The sequence below is a fragment of the Urocitellus parryii genome, chromosome 4, assembly GCF_045843805.1.
Source record: "Urocitellus parryii isolate mUroPar1 chromosome 4, mUroPar1.hap1, whole genome shotgun sequence".
Taxonomy (NCBI): domain Eukaryota; kingdom Metazoa; phylum Chordata; class Mammalia; order Rodentia; family Sciuridae; genus Urocitellus; species Urocitellus parryii.
The window spans coordinates 191,083,261-191,099,933 of NC_135534.1; the positions used below are offsets into that span (position 1 = coordinate 191,083,261).

A 16,673-nucleotide genomic window follows, 5' to 3' on the forward strand; every position below is an offset into this window, starting at 1 on the left:
ACAATATTTGTAATGAAGATGGTCAAAGAAAGGCTATGCAAACATCAGAGACTGGCAGTCAAGGTGTTAATACAACACAAGAGAAAACACACTAACCCAATACAAACCCTGAAAACCCTAAACTAATTATTGAAAACGACGATGGTATACATAATGTTTGAGGACAGGGGTTAACGACCGCAGGCTCTCACAATGGTTTTAAATTTCACGGTTTACAGAGTGCAACTTCACAGCTATTATTCAAAAGACACTCACTGATCATTTACTATGTGCAAGGTCCCGTTTTAAAACGAACAATATAAGCTGTCCCTGTCCTACCAGGGTTATAATCTACTAGGTTCGCATGCAAAGACAAGCCTGGTCGGACGAACGAGAAAGAGAAAGTATTTCATTCTGCCCGGGGTGATGGGAGAGGGAAAGTACCAAAAAGGTGACATCCGATCTAGGCCTTGAAGAATGCTGGGGCCGACCCACCAGTCCTGGTTCTAAAGTGTCACCGCCTCATCCATGGTTCTAGAAGAGAAACTCTCGTGTGGCCCCAGCTGACTCCTCTAAAAACTCGGAGGCAGGCAGACTCATCAGCAATCACCCCACTTCAGAGAAATTGTGACCCAGGGAACAGAAGGGGAACCCCAGAGTCATACTGCGTGTCAAGGGAGATGCCGGCTCCAGAACCCAGATCCACAGACTCCTCGCAGTTGCGAGCCCTGCCCAAGATTCTGAAGAGTGTAAGCACCGGAATGCGGCCGGGGTCTGGACCCGGAAGTTGGACAGAGGCCTGAGAAGAGATCGACCCCTCCAACCATCCGCCGGTCTCTGTCAGCCATGCCTTATGGCCCGTGCTTCTCAGTCACTCACCCGCCACTAGGCGAGAGGAAGTCGGTGTCGTCCTCATCCCCGGCACCGAACATCGCGCTCGCCTTCTCCAGGCGGTGGGGAGAAAGCCGGATGTTCCCAGGGCCTGTCACCGCCGACGTCGTAAAATGCCGCGGTGGCGCGCTTTTTTCCGGCAGGGCAAACTCGCCCGGTTGCTCTGCCGCGAGGAGACTGGATTCTGGAGAAGGTGGAGCAAAGGCAAATGAGGGCTTCGCACCGGCACGACGTGAGGCCTCTCCTGCCCGCAGAGGGGGCGGGATTCCGAAGTTCTGCGCGAGGATTGGTCAGCGAACCTAGGGGCGGGGCAGGGGCGGGAACCCGCGGCCTCTGTGGCAGTGGTGGACACGTCGAGCCGGGCAGAAGTAGTAGGGGCTTCTGAGAAGTCCTGAGTCGGTGACGAGCTCAGGCTCTGAGAGCGAGGCGCCTGTGGCGGGACTCGACCTGGCAAGGTAAGGCCTCCCCGCTGCTTCTCACAACCCTGGCATGGCCACTGTCCTTCTCCCTCCGGGGCAAGGACCCTCCGCCGCTCTTCTCTGCTCGGCGGAAGGAGAAAGATCCCCAGACTAGAGATCTGAGTCTTGGCCTGGCTCCCACAGTGACATAGCTGGAGTGACCTTAGGCAGGGTGCTCGGTGCCTCAGTTTCCCCTCTATGCAATGGGCAGTGTGTCCAGTTCCCTGTATACCAACTTGTCAAGAAGCTTTTAAACCTCAAAGGTCATTGAGTCCAATTCAGGTCCCCTCATAATCCCAGAATTTGCAATTAAGGAAACAATGAACTTGGGTGACTAGTCCGAGGTCACGCAGAGTAAAGGGCAGGCTGGGACTGGATTCCTGATCCTTCCATTCAGGATTCAGAGAGCTAATGAGTGAACAAAAACCTAATAGCCCTTGAACACTGTGTGCCCATATAAAGTGGTCATCACTGGACTGTGTGGCATATGCCAGGGAGCAGGGAAGGAGGGATACCCCTTTCCAGAGTACCCGCAAGTAAGGTGCAGAAAAACTAGGATATTCTAGGAGTGGGTGGCGAAAAGGAGAAAACTCTGGGGACATTAAAGTCCCTGGTTTTGCTGAGTCTTCTTGCAACAATCCTAAATCAACATCAGTTTATGCCAACTTTTCTGCCTCCAGTTTCCACCCTCTGTGTCTTACATAAATATTTCTTTGGTTAACCTGGTATAATTTCTTGGAACAATCTTGGTGTAGCTCTGGCTTAACCAAGCTGTGGATAAGCAGATAGTATCCCAGTGTAGTATCCATTTCCACAGGTCTCACTGGAGTTGTTTCACTCAGTCTTCCCCCTCAGTCGGGTTGGTCCCTTACCTGAATGTTTTAATCTCTTAGCATTATATTAAAGTGAAGTGATTGGTAGCTTACTCTGAGAGAACTTCGTTCCTTTTGGCACTTCCCTGGTTGTGCTTCTTATTATAGTTTGCATATTACTAAATTGAAAGCCTTCTTGCCCATAATGAGTTCTCATTAATTCTTTATTGGTTTGAATAATGAAATTTATCCTTGTTCCTGTATTTCTTAATTTACTTAGATTGCTTTTCCCGTGTGACCCATAGAATCCAGCCATGACTCTTGCCTTGTATAGGTAGCTTCCAGAGAGATAAAAATGCTGTATTGGCTGTGAACTATCTGGGTTGCTTACTCTCTTTTGTTAATTGAAGGTGATTGTACTATATTATCTGAAACTCTAGGGGAGGGAAAGGGGGGGAATAGGATAGCTAGAAATATTATATGTAACTATGATTTTTGTAAGTAAATTATTTCTCTATTTAACTGAGGATAAGGCTGTTCCTTGTTTCTTATGTTTATTTTACAGTTTAAGATGGTTAAAGCAGTGAAGGCTAACAGTGTTAAAATAGTGATGCAAGTGGAATCTAAGCACTAGAACTGGAACCTGTTGTAGTAGCTCTGAATAGAATGTGAACTTGTCTACCTCTGAGTGGGGGGAATGAACTGGATAAATGAGCTTGGCTACCTCTGGGGGCAGAAATGAACCTTAGCTCTTTTCTAGCTCCTTCTCCCTAGTATATGTCACTCAGCACTAGAGTAGTGTTGTTTTGTTTTGTTTTGTTTTGTTTTTCTGTGGTACAGGGATTGAACCAGGGTTGCTCTTCTACTGAGCCATATTTTTAACCCTTTTCATTTTTTGTTTTGAAACTAAGGCTGGCCTTGAACTTGGGATTCTTATGCCTCAACCTCCCAAGTAGCTAGGATTATAGGGATATGCCTTAGGGCCCAGTTTAAACAGTGCTTTTAAAAGATACCAAGCTCATCTTTGATTCTCTTGAGCTCTTATCTTGCATTCTTGGATGGAGATGTTTTTCTCCAGGATGTTTTAAGCAGCCTTTTTTGATATTTGGGAATCCTAAAAATCAACCTTTTTGGTGATTGGGTCACCACAAACATGAATACCCAGATTACCATTGTGGGGACACAGGTGCTGATTTTTTTCATTGGCAGTAAGAGAAATAGAAAGATGGTGGCAAGTATTCTACAGTCCAACACTCAAATCTGCAGGATTGGGTGTACCTGAAAAGCAAGGGTTTTCCTGAATTAGAGTATCTCCAGATTGATAGTATTAGACAAAGAAACGGGAAACCTGGGCTTCTGCCCCAACCTCTTCTAACTCACTCTGAGCTTGGGCCAGGCTCCAAAAACACTTTGGAATGGATCTCCTTTCACATGTCTACTGAGTGTCACTGGGGCACAAAGATAAGTAAGACACAACCCTGATCTCAAGTTTAAATTAAGTATTTGTGTTTATTTTGTTTTGCTTAAGTATACAGCTTTTCAGTGTATTCATAAAATGTGTTGATCTCCTGAAAATTGACTGGGAAGCAGCAATTTTAATAATTCCTTTCAAATTACCAGTAATTTTGCAACAGATAATTTTATATACAAGTATACACATATTGACCTGTGCTGGTGAATGTGTTTTAATATTAATGAAGTTAGAGCTAAGTTAAATTATAGATGTGATATAGGGATTTGAATTGAATAAGTTTGATATTGGTATAGTGTTCTGTTCCTTCCATCACTTAAAGCAGAAGAATGTCAGAATACAATTCAAGAAATATCATCTGAAAGCCTATTGTGTGTGAAGGACTGTGCTGGGTGTTGTGTAGGGTAAGAAAGTAAGTAAATCATTGTTTTGTCCTCAAAGAGTTCACAGTCCATAGAGGGTAGAGTACACAAATAACCATAACTGATGACATAGTGAAGAAAGTCCCATAAGAAGAAGAAATTAATTATTGTAGGATTTCAAAAGAGGAACAGCTCATACCTAGTTTGGAGGAGATTATAGGGTTTGGAATAGGCTTTGAAGATGAGTAAGATTCCAAGTGAAAGTGAGGAAATAAGCCTTTCCAGGTTGAGGGGGCAACTTTGGCAAATACACAAAGTTAATTAAAGTGGGAATCCTCTGAGTATTAGTTACATACATAATTTACACATTTTGATCTAATTTAAAATATAAGCATCCTGCAAAGGATGCTTATATTTTAAATTAGAACCTTTTCTTTTAAACTAAGGCTCAGCCTTTTCTAAAGTGTTGGTCTTAGAGATCAACACTTGTGAATCCTACCCCAGCCCCCTGCCTGTTATTGTAAATAAGGTTTTTTGGAACACAGCTATGCTCATTTATTTACATATCATCTTTGGCTACTTCATCCTACAAGGCAGTGTAAAGTGGTTGCAGCAGAAACTGCCACCATTTTGTCCATTATGCTTAAAATGTCTACTGTCTGACCCTTAAGAGATCACATAGAAGTCTTAATCTATGGTTTCTTTAAAATGCAGTGAATAAAGTCATTTGCAAAGCAGTCCCAATGCAGAATCTTTCTAGGTGTTGATGACATTTCCTCCCAGCCTTTATATTGGACTTTTCCACATACCTAACAGCAGATTGTATGTATCTGTGTGACTCACTTTTATCTAGTCTTTCCAAAATAGTTAGTTTGATTTTTATACAAACAACTACTAGAGAGGCTCTGTGGAATAGTAGTTATATTAAGCTCTAGATCAAATTTCTTCGCTACTTATTAGTTGTATAGGCCTTAGGCAAATTGCTTGGTTTCTTCCTTTGTAAAATAGGAGTAATGATAGTATCCATTTCTTTGGGTTCTTGTAAAGATTATATGAGTTATGGTGTATAAAGCACTAACAACAATGCCTGGCAGGTAATAAGTACTCGATTAGTGTTAGCTGCGACTCATTTTTCCCATTTATACGTCACTATTCTACATAATATGAAATTAAGTTATAGATTTACAACAATAAACTCAACTGGCATAAATTGGTCTGTGAACAAACACAATTGACACTCTTCCTAAACACAGCTTACTGAGAGGGAGAACAGAAGTGTTGCCTCCATCATATAGGAAAAGGATTTTTTTTATTCTAGTGACATGATTAATATAAGAAAAATCTATATGGCCTAGAAGTGTCTGAAATATAAAGTCAACTGTTACCTTGCCCCACTCCACGTGAATAGTCCCTTCTTGGGAATGTAAGAATTGAATGCAATCCACCATTCAGGGCAGTGTAATTGACCTGTTGAAAACCTCAATCCAGTTCCCCTTGGGTTATAATCTCAATTTTGAATTGATAAGGATAAAAGTTTCAGTCTGAATGTGAATAAAGTAAAATGACTCCTTAGAAGGTAACAATTCCTACTATTCAGAGTCTGATACTTAATGTCTTCCTCTCCCTTTTGTTTCCAGGGTGGCTCTGCTGTTGATTCCTCTTTGCACTTTCCCCACTACAGTAGGGAAAAGATGACACAATTATCACTAGAAAAGCAGGTTTTTGCAGTGACAAAATGACTTCAACTAGTGAATGTCAGATAAGTCAGTGACCAGGCAGCATCCAGATAACTGTCATTTCAAGTTGGCAAGGCAGGCATGATGGAGAAAGAGGAGGGAGGCCTGAGGAAGTTGCTGATGCCACATGCAGTTCTTAGCATACCAAAAGCATTTGAAAAAATCATTGGTGTCCCATACTTTGTGACTAAGTATGACGAGTCGTCTAAAGTCTGATAATTAATATATTACAATGAACAGTGTAGGCCATAAGAAATCTTATGGCAGGTACTGGAAAGGAAATGCTTTTGAAGTTTCATTGCTTTGAGTAACATCATTTCATGATTTAGGTAACATCCCCCAGCAGAGGAGGGGCCCATCCTTAGGAATGCAAAGCCCTGCAGAGAAGGAAAGGGTTGAGAAGGGTCCACCCTACCTCTTTTCCTTTACACAATGGCCCTAGGGATTAGTATACAACCTGCTTTTGTAGACTGAGGACATTATGCAACAGAGCATAATGAGATGGAAGCCTGCTTCTCAAAAGTAAATATGAGAAATGATCTGGAAGGAATACATAAAGATACCAGTGACATGTTAAAGGACCTTTTTTAGCCAGGTTGAATCTTTTCCTAAATAGATAATGAAGTTATTATAGGACTATGATAAGTGTTTATATAATTTTGCAACAGTTTAGAGAACCTAAAATGTAGTGATTCAATTTATGAAATGAAAGAGGAATGCTCTGTGTCCCCACAGCCAAGTTGGAAACAAGAAGGAAAGAAATAGACTTAAGGATCAAAGACTCTTGTTATGAATTATTGTCTTCAGAGTAGTCATTTCATTTTATTCACATTCAGTTTCAAACCTTTATTATTATCAATTCTAATCGAGATTATAATCTAAATCATCCTACCTGTTCTGTTAGTTTTCTATCACCTCTCACCCTTTGCATAATCTCTATCTTGTATATCTCAGACTCTATTTTAATTTCATGTTTTCCTCTTCTACCAGACTGGGCTTCTTTAGGTTAGGGATTCATCACAGTAACTTCATGCAATAAATATTGAATGAATGAATGAATGAATGAATAAACCAAGTTCCTCAGGGTCACACAGGTAGTAAGCTCCAAGTGCCAGATCTAGAACTCAAGTCTTCATTAAATCACCTTTTATTAATGTTTTGAAAGGGTATAAATTCCTATTACCTTATTTAATAGATTTAATTGCATTTTCCTACTGAATAAAAAAAAATAGTTCAAATGTTTTCGAGTTTCTACCTCATACCATATTAATTCCCAGGCAAACCAATAACACTGTAACCTAGACAATTGAACTCCTATAATCCCAGAGATTCAGGAGGCTGAGGCAAGAGGATCACAAGTTCAACTAGACAACTTAGGGAGATGCTGTCTCAAAATAAAAAAATAAAAAGAGCTGGGGAGATGGCTCAGTGGTAAAATGCCCCTGGATTCAATCCTAAGTACTGTAAAAAAAAAGAAAAAGAAAAAATAAGAGTTTAAGCATAGAGGATTTTTGTCTGTCTTTGATCATACCAAGAAGATAGTTAAAGAAATGCTTTGCTGATGGGTATATAACTAACTAGTGTTCTTCAGATCAAACTATGAAAGGCTCTATACTGTAAGTAACATGAAAGTGAGCCCTCTGTGTGACTTAGAAATCTCCTTTCTGAGATTTATTTTCTTATTTGATGAGCCAGTAAGATATTATTAATAATATTTCATACTTAATATAGTTTTGAATTAGAAAGTATATTTTATTTGATCCTTACAACTTTGTTAGATTGACTGAGTAGACATTTTTTATATCTGTTTTGCAGTTGAAGAAAATAGTCTTTATTGGGTTTGAGTGGTCTGCTTAATGTAACATTGCTGATGTGGTGAACTTAGATCATCAGCTCACAGTCTTTGACACATAGTGTAGCACTTGCTGTGTTCTCCTACTGTCTAGAAAACATTCTGAAATCTTTACATAAATCATTCTAAGTTGCAGTGTTCTCCTACTGTCTAGAAAATATTCTGAAATCTTTACATAAATCATTCTAAAGTAGTCATGATTAGCAGACTAGAAATGTGTCAGAAAGTCCAGTAAGGGAAGTGTGTAAAGGTGCACCTCATGATTGCATTATTCCAAATGTGGCTTAACCAGCAACAAAAGCCATCAGAGAAGTGGAGTGTAGTAGCTGGGAGATCCACTCCCTGTTGGACTTAGGCCCTTCTGTCATTGCATAACTAAAGACCTTTTCAGTTTGTTTGTTTGACATATCAAATTTGAGTTGTGCTATTCGGACCAGGCAAATAAAAGCTTTTTAAAGGCCTTTGTGAAGAATGTAGTTGTATATTTGATCTTCTTTGTACAGAAAGGTGGGAGTGGGCAAGAGAAATAAGAGCTGCTATGTTATTTGCAACCAAAACAGGATATGTGAAGCTCAGAAACCCCTCCTGTTTAGTTACTTCCCAGCAAACCATCCTGAGGAATGGAAGGTTGAGGAAAGAGGTTAGCCAAGTGTTACAGAGCCTCTTTTCAGAAGCTGATGTTCAACTGACTGGAGAATATATTAGTGTCAATTCAAGAATATATGCCTCAATTTCCCCATATATAAATTAAAGAGGACTGGGGATGTGGCTCAGAGAAATAAGAGCTGCTATGTTATTTGCAACCAAAACAGGATATGTAGTAGAATATTTGCCCAGCATAAAGCCCTAGGTTTGGGGCTGGGGATGTGGCTCAAGCGGTAGCGCGCTCGCCTGGCATGCGTGTGGCCGGGGTTCGATCCTCAGCACCACATACAAACAAAGATGTTGTGTCCGCCGAGAACTAAAGAATAAATATTAAAAATTTCTCTCTCTCTCTCTCTCTCTCTCTCTCTCTCTCTCTCTCTCTCCCCTCTCTCACTCTCTTTTAAAAAAATAAATAAATAAATAAAGCCCTAGGTTCAATCTCCAGCACCATGAATTAAAAAAAAAAAAAAAAAAAAAAACAGGATTGGACTTGATAATAATTTAATTTTTTAAATTTAATTTTACAAAATACAATAATATATACATGCTTCTTCCCTTTTTGCATTTTTTACAAACGTACAATAAGTACAACCAACTTATTTTTTCATTTTATAATTTATGTTGTATATCATTCTATATGTGTATAGAGCTTCCTCATTCTTGTTTATGGCTACAAAGTATCCCATCACAGGGAAATATGATTACTTGTTTGATCACTACACTACGAGTGAACACAAGGAAATATGATAAATTGTTTGATTACTGCCCTACCAATGAATATTTAGGCTGTATTTTTTTTCTATTTTGCTATTACAATAGTCCTGCAATGAATAATTTTGTACGTATAACAGTTCTCATATGTGAAAGTGTATCCATAGGATAAATATTTAGAAGCTGTGTCAAAGTGTATATGTATCAGACTGATAAATAAATTCTTCTAGTTCTGATCTGTAAGACTTTAATTGCCAATGAGAAGTGAAAGAGTTGAAAAGTGTCATTTTTTTGGAACATCTTATTTTTTATATCTCATTCAGACTAAATCTTAAGTGAGGGCCACATATAGGTAACTTCACCAAAATTATGTTGAATTGCAGACTGCACTAAAGTTACCTGCGTTGCAGTCCTATGGACTCTTCTAGTGCTTTTCAGTATATTACTTAAGAGTTAATTTGCAAAATGAATAAGAATAAACTCAGAACAAAAGAAGACTGTCCCCCAACTGTGTTTACCAAGTAGAGGATTCACGATTTGCATTTTATTACAATCATGTAGGGAATGAAATTGAAAGCTAAAACAAAGAAAGCCTAACTAATATCTGTCTGCTTATGTGTTTTTACTGTCTTCCCTGGGACAGAAGGTACTTTTTACTATGGTCCCTGAGACAGAAGGAACTTTGTAAATACTTATTGAATTGACTTGAAGTCGATGACAGTGATTCCGCCTCTATTTTGCTACCTTCTCAGGTTTCAGCTATCTTACTCCAGCTTGTAAGTGAATGAAGCTATACATTTAAAAGACACAATTTGATTAGTTCTAATTTTTCTCATTTTAGAATAAAGAAACTTTTCTATGGGCCATGCTTTAAGCACTCTTAATCTCTATGTGAAATAGCTCTGATAAACTGTGAGATTGTAGATAACCAGGCCCATTTGTGACCTATAACTCCAGAGGACAGAACTATAACATGCAGTTCTCCTAGGTAGTCCTTCCTTTCCAAATATAAGTTCTCTTCAGTGCCAGAGTCCCTGGGGAAATTGCTGCTAAATGATGCCTTGCGGGGCTTCACACCAGGCCTGGCACCACACACCTGTAATCCCAGCTATTCAGGAGGCTGAGGCAAGAGGATGACAAGTTCCAGACCAGCCTGGGCAATTTAGCAAGATATGTCTCAAAGTAGAAGTTCTGGGGATATAGTTCAGTCTTAGAGCGATTGCCTAACATGCTTGAGGCGCTGAATTTGATCCCCAATACCACCAAAAAAAAAAAAAAGGTTTCGTGAACTTTCTAGAAAACTGAACATAAAAAGAATTTCCTTCATTATAGTTTCATCAAGACCACAGGCTACATGGTGCTACTGTAGCTTAGAATTTTTATTGACTCTTAAGAAACTAGAATGTAGATGAGATGGACAAAAATTTGGTATAATATATCATATTTCTGTTTCAAATGGCATTTTGAACTGATCTCTTTCTTTTAAAAACCCTAGTGAAATTACCATAGAAATACAGTAATAAGAAAAAGTATTGTTTAAAGTCAGAAAACAGAGAAGCAGAAGCTAGGAACTTTGAAATGTTTAAAAGAAAACAGGATGCAGTTAGGAATGAGACTGAAGAAAATGACTGACCACATGATCATACAGGTGAAAGACATCCTTGCCTGTAAAGTCAAATGGCCAGGATTCACTAGCACGCCGGTGAGGGCCCCAAATAAAGAACTGAAGAGACTAGAAAGAATGATCGGCTAGGGGGTAATTGATGGCGGACAAATCAAAGGATTTGGGGAATTATACCAATGTCTAGTTTGGAAAGAACAATAGATTAAGAAGCAATAATAATGAAGATTTGTCAAGGGCTTACTATATTTAGGTGCCGTGCTTAGGAAAGTGTTTAAATGTGCACTGTCCTGACATAGTGCTGTGGTCATCTCTTTTGTAGAGGAAACTAACCTGCTGTCTCAGCCACTGGCCATTGCTTTAGTGAACACCTGATAATAACTCTTAAAACAACCCTGAGATAGGTTACTTCTGTTATCCTTATTTAAGAGCTGAATCACAGAGAGAGGTGTTAAGTAATTTGCCCAAGGGCCCACAACCAGTAAGGTCAGTTTTACCTGTTAGAGAATGAGTATAGATCCTTGCTATATTTGGAAAGTTGCCATAACAAAGAAAGAGAAAATGTCTTTTCTGCCCACCGCTTCCTTCAGATGACTTGTGTTTGTGTGTGGTGGGCTATTCAAGATCTCAAACCAAATCCCAATTTCAAAAATGCAGTTGTTGGTTAGGGACAGACTCTTGCATGGTTCAGCTGGAGGCAGATCTTAATTTTGAGTAATCTTATTGGGAATTACATGCCACAATTTCTTCACCTAGAAGGAATTTAAAAGTCTTAGTAAAATAGTGCACTTCCTGTTTGAGGTCCATCCTTCTGAATGTTCAATTCCTGTATTTCACAACTAATGTAGAAAAATAAACTACAGAAAATACATACTTTCCCCTTCATCTGAAACTCAAAAAGATTTTATTCATTTCACACTTTATTCAATCAGTGGTTAAGAAAACCCCCGTCAAATCCCAAAGATGAAGGATTCACTATTAGCCCAGAAGAATGTGTAAGAATTCCTGTTTGGTTTGATAAATATCTAAATATGGGCTGGGGTTGTGGCTCAGCGGTAGAGTGCTTGCCTGGCATGCACAAGGCCCTGAGTTCGATCCTCAGCACCACATAAAAATAAATAAAATAAAGGTATTGTGTCTAACCAAAAAAAATTAAATCTTTAAAAAATAAAAAAAATTAAAAACATCTAAATATTGGGCTAATACTGAATCCTTCATCTCTGGGATTTGAGAAGGGTTTTCTTAACCACTGTGTGAATAAAATCTTTACATTTCAGATGAAGGGGAAAGTATGTATTTTCTGTAGTTTATTTTTCTACATTAGTTGTGAATACAGTTGTGTCATTTTTATGAATTACTCCCTAGAAGGTAATTCAGTTGTGTGAAGTAGGGGTCATAATTTTCAATTTTAGCCAAACATCCCTGATGCTTTTTATACAGGAGGTCTTTAGACTATACTTTGAGAAGCACTCAAGTTATGAGGAAAGTAATTAGCATTTATTATTTATTATGTACCTAATTAATGTACCAGTCACTTTCATATAAACATTTGCATTTGATATCTACTTGATATTTTATTGCCCCACTTTTATGTGTGTGTATTATTTGCACAAAGTCTTTTTTTTTAAATATTTATTTTTCTTTATCAGCGGTCACAGCATCTTTGTTGGTATGTGGTGCTGAGGATCGAACCCTGGCCGCACGCATGCCAGGGGAGCGCGCTACCGCTTGAGCCACATCCCCAGCCCTGCATAAAGTCTTAACAACTTACTTTGAGTTGAAGAGGGCCCAAAGAGTCAGCAGTCTGACTCTAAGAACAGGGACGGCTTTTCTTGCTCTTGTTGTATCTGCTCAGGCAAGGTATCTCTCAGAGGAGATTTTTGTTTAAGATTGGCAAATTGGAAAATACTAGATGCTCAGAAATGTATTTGATAAGTATGTGTTAAAGCCCCTGAAATTTTATAATACCTAAAGCATCAACTATTATTCAGAGTGCATTTAGAAAAAACAAGTAGGTACTTGCTTCTCATTGAATCTGTTATATGCATCTAAACTTTTCCAGGGTTCTAAAGATGAATATTTATCCCTTGATCAAGGAAACTGTGACCAAAAAGACTACATTACCTAATGTAACAGAAAAACCAGGGATAGAACTGAAATTTCTACTCCTATGTTCTTTCAAATTCTAATCATTATAAAGGTTAAGGTGGGCTCCCACACATGTTACCTGGGAATTATCCAGAAAACTCTTGTATCAGTGGTTGGGAATGATGACTCTTTGTGACACCATTAAATATTTGAAAGTTCACACAGGTATTATAATTAGAGGTGTTCTTGTATTTTAAAAGAGTAAAATGGTGTCATTTTTTGAATTATTCTCAAAAGTTCTGTTTTTAACAGTGAAAATGTAGAATGGTATTTGGGTAAAAGAATGATAAAATGTGTCCTTTCACTTAGAGCCATATAGAGGTAGGACAGCCAAGAACAAGTCATAGTTTTAGCACATATTCTGTGCCATAAACATGGTAGAGAACATTGCAAGACAAAACTATAGGGGGAGGTAACAATTAGATTTAGCTCCTTCTGAACTGCTTAATGGGCAAGAATTTCATAAACTTAACAGAGTGCTTGAATGACTTGACACTGATTTACCCTGAATATACAGACTATCTAACTACGCCTTTTTATCTGTTTATTTTGTGTGTGTGTGCGTGTGCGTGTGCGCACATGCATGGAGATTGAACCCAGGGCTTCATGCATGCTACACAAACACTCTACCACTGAACCATATCCCCAGCCATTTTTTTTAAATTTTGACACAGAGTCCCACTAAGTCACACAGGCTGGCCTTGAATTTAGAATCTTCCAATCTCAGCCTCCTGAGTAGCTGGGATTATAGGCATGTGCCACCTCATTGCTCAAGTTGTGCCTCTTAATAGGAATAGGCCTATATTCATTTTTAAGTTTCTCTCAAAACTATTTCTGTTCACTTATCTCATTTTCACTGGGTTGCCCCCAGAAATTAAAACAACCAACTGTGCTAAGATAGGGGCATAACATAGTTGGGTAGAAATACAATTCTATAAATAATAGAAAGAACACTGGACTTGAGGTCAGAGTCAGAACCCTGACTCTGACCCCAAGTCCAGTGTTCTAGTGACTCACTTTACTAGACTAATTGCTCTATGACCTGTGCTAGACAGTTAAGCTTCTCTATCTTCTTTAATTCAAACCTGCCCTTTAAGTGGCATTAGGTTTAGAAACATCCCATGCTGTTGTGATTCATTAGTATTCAGAAAAAGTGTGCCTGGCAATGTGCCACAAAAGCTAAATGAAGTTACTGTCAGACCCCCCACACACACTTAAAATCAATCAAATATCGAATATTTCTTGAATACCTACCTAAAAGACATTTCCTGCTTGTATCCTTAATCTATGCCTACAATGCATTATATCAGCAAGATGCAAGTGCTTTTTCTTCGACTTCATTGTTGAGCACTCAGCAGATAATGATTCACACAATAATAATAGTGCTTTTGCCTTTATTATACGGTCTTTTCCGCCTGATTTTTTCCAATTCACTGTCTTATTTGAATCATGAAACTATCCTGAAGGTATATAAAATATATATAAAATACATATATATTATGTCCATGTTTGCATGAACTTGAGAGACACTGAAACTCAGAGAATGAAAGTAGTTCTCAAGGGGATGGGTGATTTTGCCCCCTAAGGGACTTTGGGAAATACTTGTAGACATTTTTGGTTATTTTTGGTAATGGGCAGAAGCTAGGGATACTGTTGAAATCCTTACAGTACACAGGACAGCTCATACAATAAAGAAGTATCCAGCCCCCAGTGTTCATAATGCTGAACTTGAGGAAAGTATTTTGAACAAACGAACTCAATGTGATGGAGCTAGAACCAGAATCTTGGACTCAAGTCTAGTATGCAGTGGGGTTTGTTTTATATCACTGTGGAAGATGTCCAGGTAGAACATGGATTGTGTAGTCTAGGTAAAGTCTATTAGTCTATTAGGCATTTGCCTAATAGTGTGTCTTACATTCTGCTGCCCATATTTCTCCTATAGCTTCATCTACCTTCATCTTATTTAATTATTTAACTAGTAAGTACCAGATTTGAGTTGTTTATCAATGTGGTTTTGGAATCATTACAGTCCCTTCAGCAAGCCTCCATGCAGAACACCCATTGCCAACCTAAAGACCCATGGGACTTTTATGGGAAATGTCACCAGGAGACTCATCTAAAAATTACCAAAGCTAGATTTGAATACCATATGACTCCTTCTAAAATTTTAACAGTCATATTTCTGTATTCTGGCAAATTAAACAATTGTAGCCCATGGCTCTGTAAAGATTTTTTCTTTCTTTGTATAAATCTGCTTCACATAGAACTTGAACTGGAAATACTGTTGGGGAAGAACAAATAAAGACCCCGTCAGTATTCACCCAGCAGCCAATATTTTAATATCCTGTGGAAACATAAATCTGATTGTGTAATTCCCTGCTTACTACCCTAAATAGCTCCCAGTAGCCCTCAAAATAAAATTCAGACTCCTTAAAATGACCTTTGAGGCCTTCCTGACACCCATTTACCTCTCTTCACTCATTCAATACCCAATTCTGCAAACAAGAGTCTCTTCCTCCTCATCAGCCTCCCCTTCTCTCCGGCCTCCCCTTCTCTCCGACCGCACGGCACGTTGTGTTCATATTTACCTTGAGAGCCATTTGTTCTTTTCTCGCCTCAGTGGGATACTTCCTTGCCCCCTGACCAAACTCCAATAATTTTACCAGTTGTTTAATGTCACCTTCTTAAGGAGGACTTCTTTCTTTCTCTCCCCACCTGCCGCACTCCATCTAAATTGCTTCTTTTGCAGTTCTTCTCTGTCACCACACTGTTTCTACTTCCTGTATAGCACTATTACAACTTGAAATTGTAATTTGCCTATACATATTTACTTGCTTACATATTTAATGAAGGTTTCCTCCTCAAGAGTAGTACCACAAAGGCAAATATCTTTTTTCATCTAGGTCCTTATAGATAGACACTGAACCCCACATAGATTTGGATAGGTTTTTTTTGTTGGTTGGTTGGCTGGTTGGTTTTTTGCTACCGGAGGTTACCATGTGCTTTACCACTAAGCCACATTCCTAACCCTTTTTGTTTTTTCTTTTGCTGAGAGTCTTGCTAAATTGCTAAGGCTGGCCTCGAACTTGGAATGCCCCTGCCTCAGCCTCCCAAAGGCATGTACCACTGTGCCCAACCCATGTGGATTTTCTAAGAAATTAATAATAAATACTTTTTAAATTAGTGAATGTGTGTTGGGTATTCTTCCAGAGGCTGTAAGGAGGTAGAAATTAGAACATTTCTTGCCCTCAAGGAACTTGCTGTGTAAATAACATTTTTTGATCTTGTATTTTTTTAAGAACTGTAAGTTAAAGTTATAAGAGAAATTACTAGGGAAATTCAGAAAAGAAAGAGCTTTCTTCTATTAGGACTTCAAGAAAAAAGCAAACAGTTCATGGAAGAAGTGCTATATTAACTTACCCTCTAAGAATGAGTTAGATTGGTCTGGGGCTATAGCTCAGTGGTAGAACCTTCCTGGCACATGTGAGGCTCTGGGTTTAATCCTCAGCACCACATATAAATAAATCCATCTGCAACTAAAAATGTTTTTAAAAAATGAGTTAGATTATAACTTATAAGAACAGCAGGGGCCTTGTTTTAGCTTTAGTGCATAATAAATGTTGAATAAATTGTGGCAGGATTGTTACATATTCAGAAATGGGAGGGGACAAGAATCTCAGGAAATGACACAAGCCAAAAAAAAAAAAAAAAAACATACAGGTGTGAAAGTGCTAAATTTTAAAAGTGAGTAGATCAGTAGATTAATAGAACATAGGGATGTGAATGAAAATAGATTGACATAAGGCTGGAAAGTTCTGCTTGTAACAGAAAGACTTCAGTGCCAATCAGCAAGCATAACAGCACTGTGTCAATCTCAGAAGCTAGGCTGAAGATAGCTAGCTTTGTCTTAGCCGGCAGAGATTAGTTCCTGTTTGTAGATCCTAACAACCAAATCATAGCTTGAGAAATACATACAAATAGTAAGCA

At 38.7% G+C, this 16,673-nt stretch overlaps 2 protein-coding genes across 6 annotated transcripts in view; one reads left to right on the top strand and one right to left on the bottom strand.

The window, feature by feature from the left end:
• Positions 1-964, bottom strand: part of Fkbp15 (FKBP prolyl isomerase family member 15) — a 59,983-nt gene extending 59,019 nt beyond the window's left edge. For all 5 annotated transcript variants that reach the window (XM_026393297.2, XM_026393296.2, XM_026393295.2 and 2 more), the window contains exon 1: positions 859-964. In XM_026393297.2, coding sequence (XP_026249082.2) covers positions 859-911 — 53 coding nt within the window. In that variant the 5' untranslated portion in view covers positions 912-964. The remainder of the gene's footprint in view (positions 1-858) is intronic.
• A 236-nt stretch (positions 965-1,200) lies between these two features.
• Positions 1,201-16,673, top strand: part of Slc31a1 (solute carrier family 31 member 1) — a 30,411-nt gene continuing 14,938 nt past the window's right edge. The window contains exon 1 of the mRNA XM_026393352.2: positions 1,201-1,325. The gene's annotated coding sequence lies outside the window, so the exon portion shown is untranslated. The remainder of the gene's footprint in view (positions 1,326-16,673) is intronic.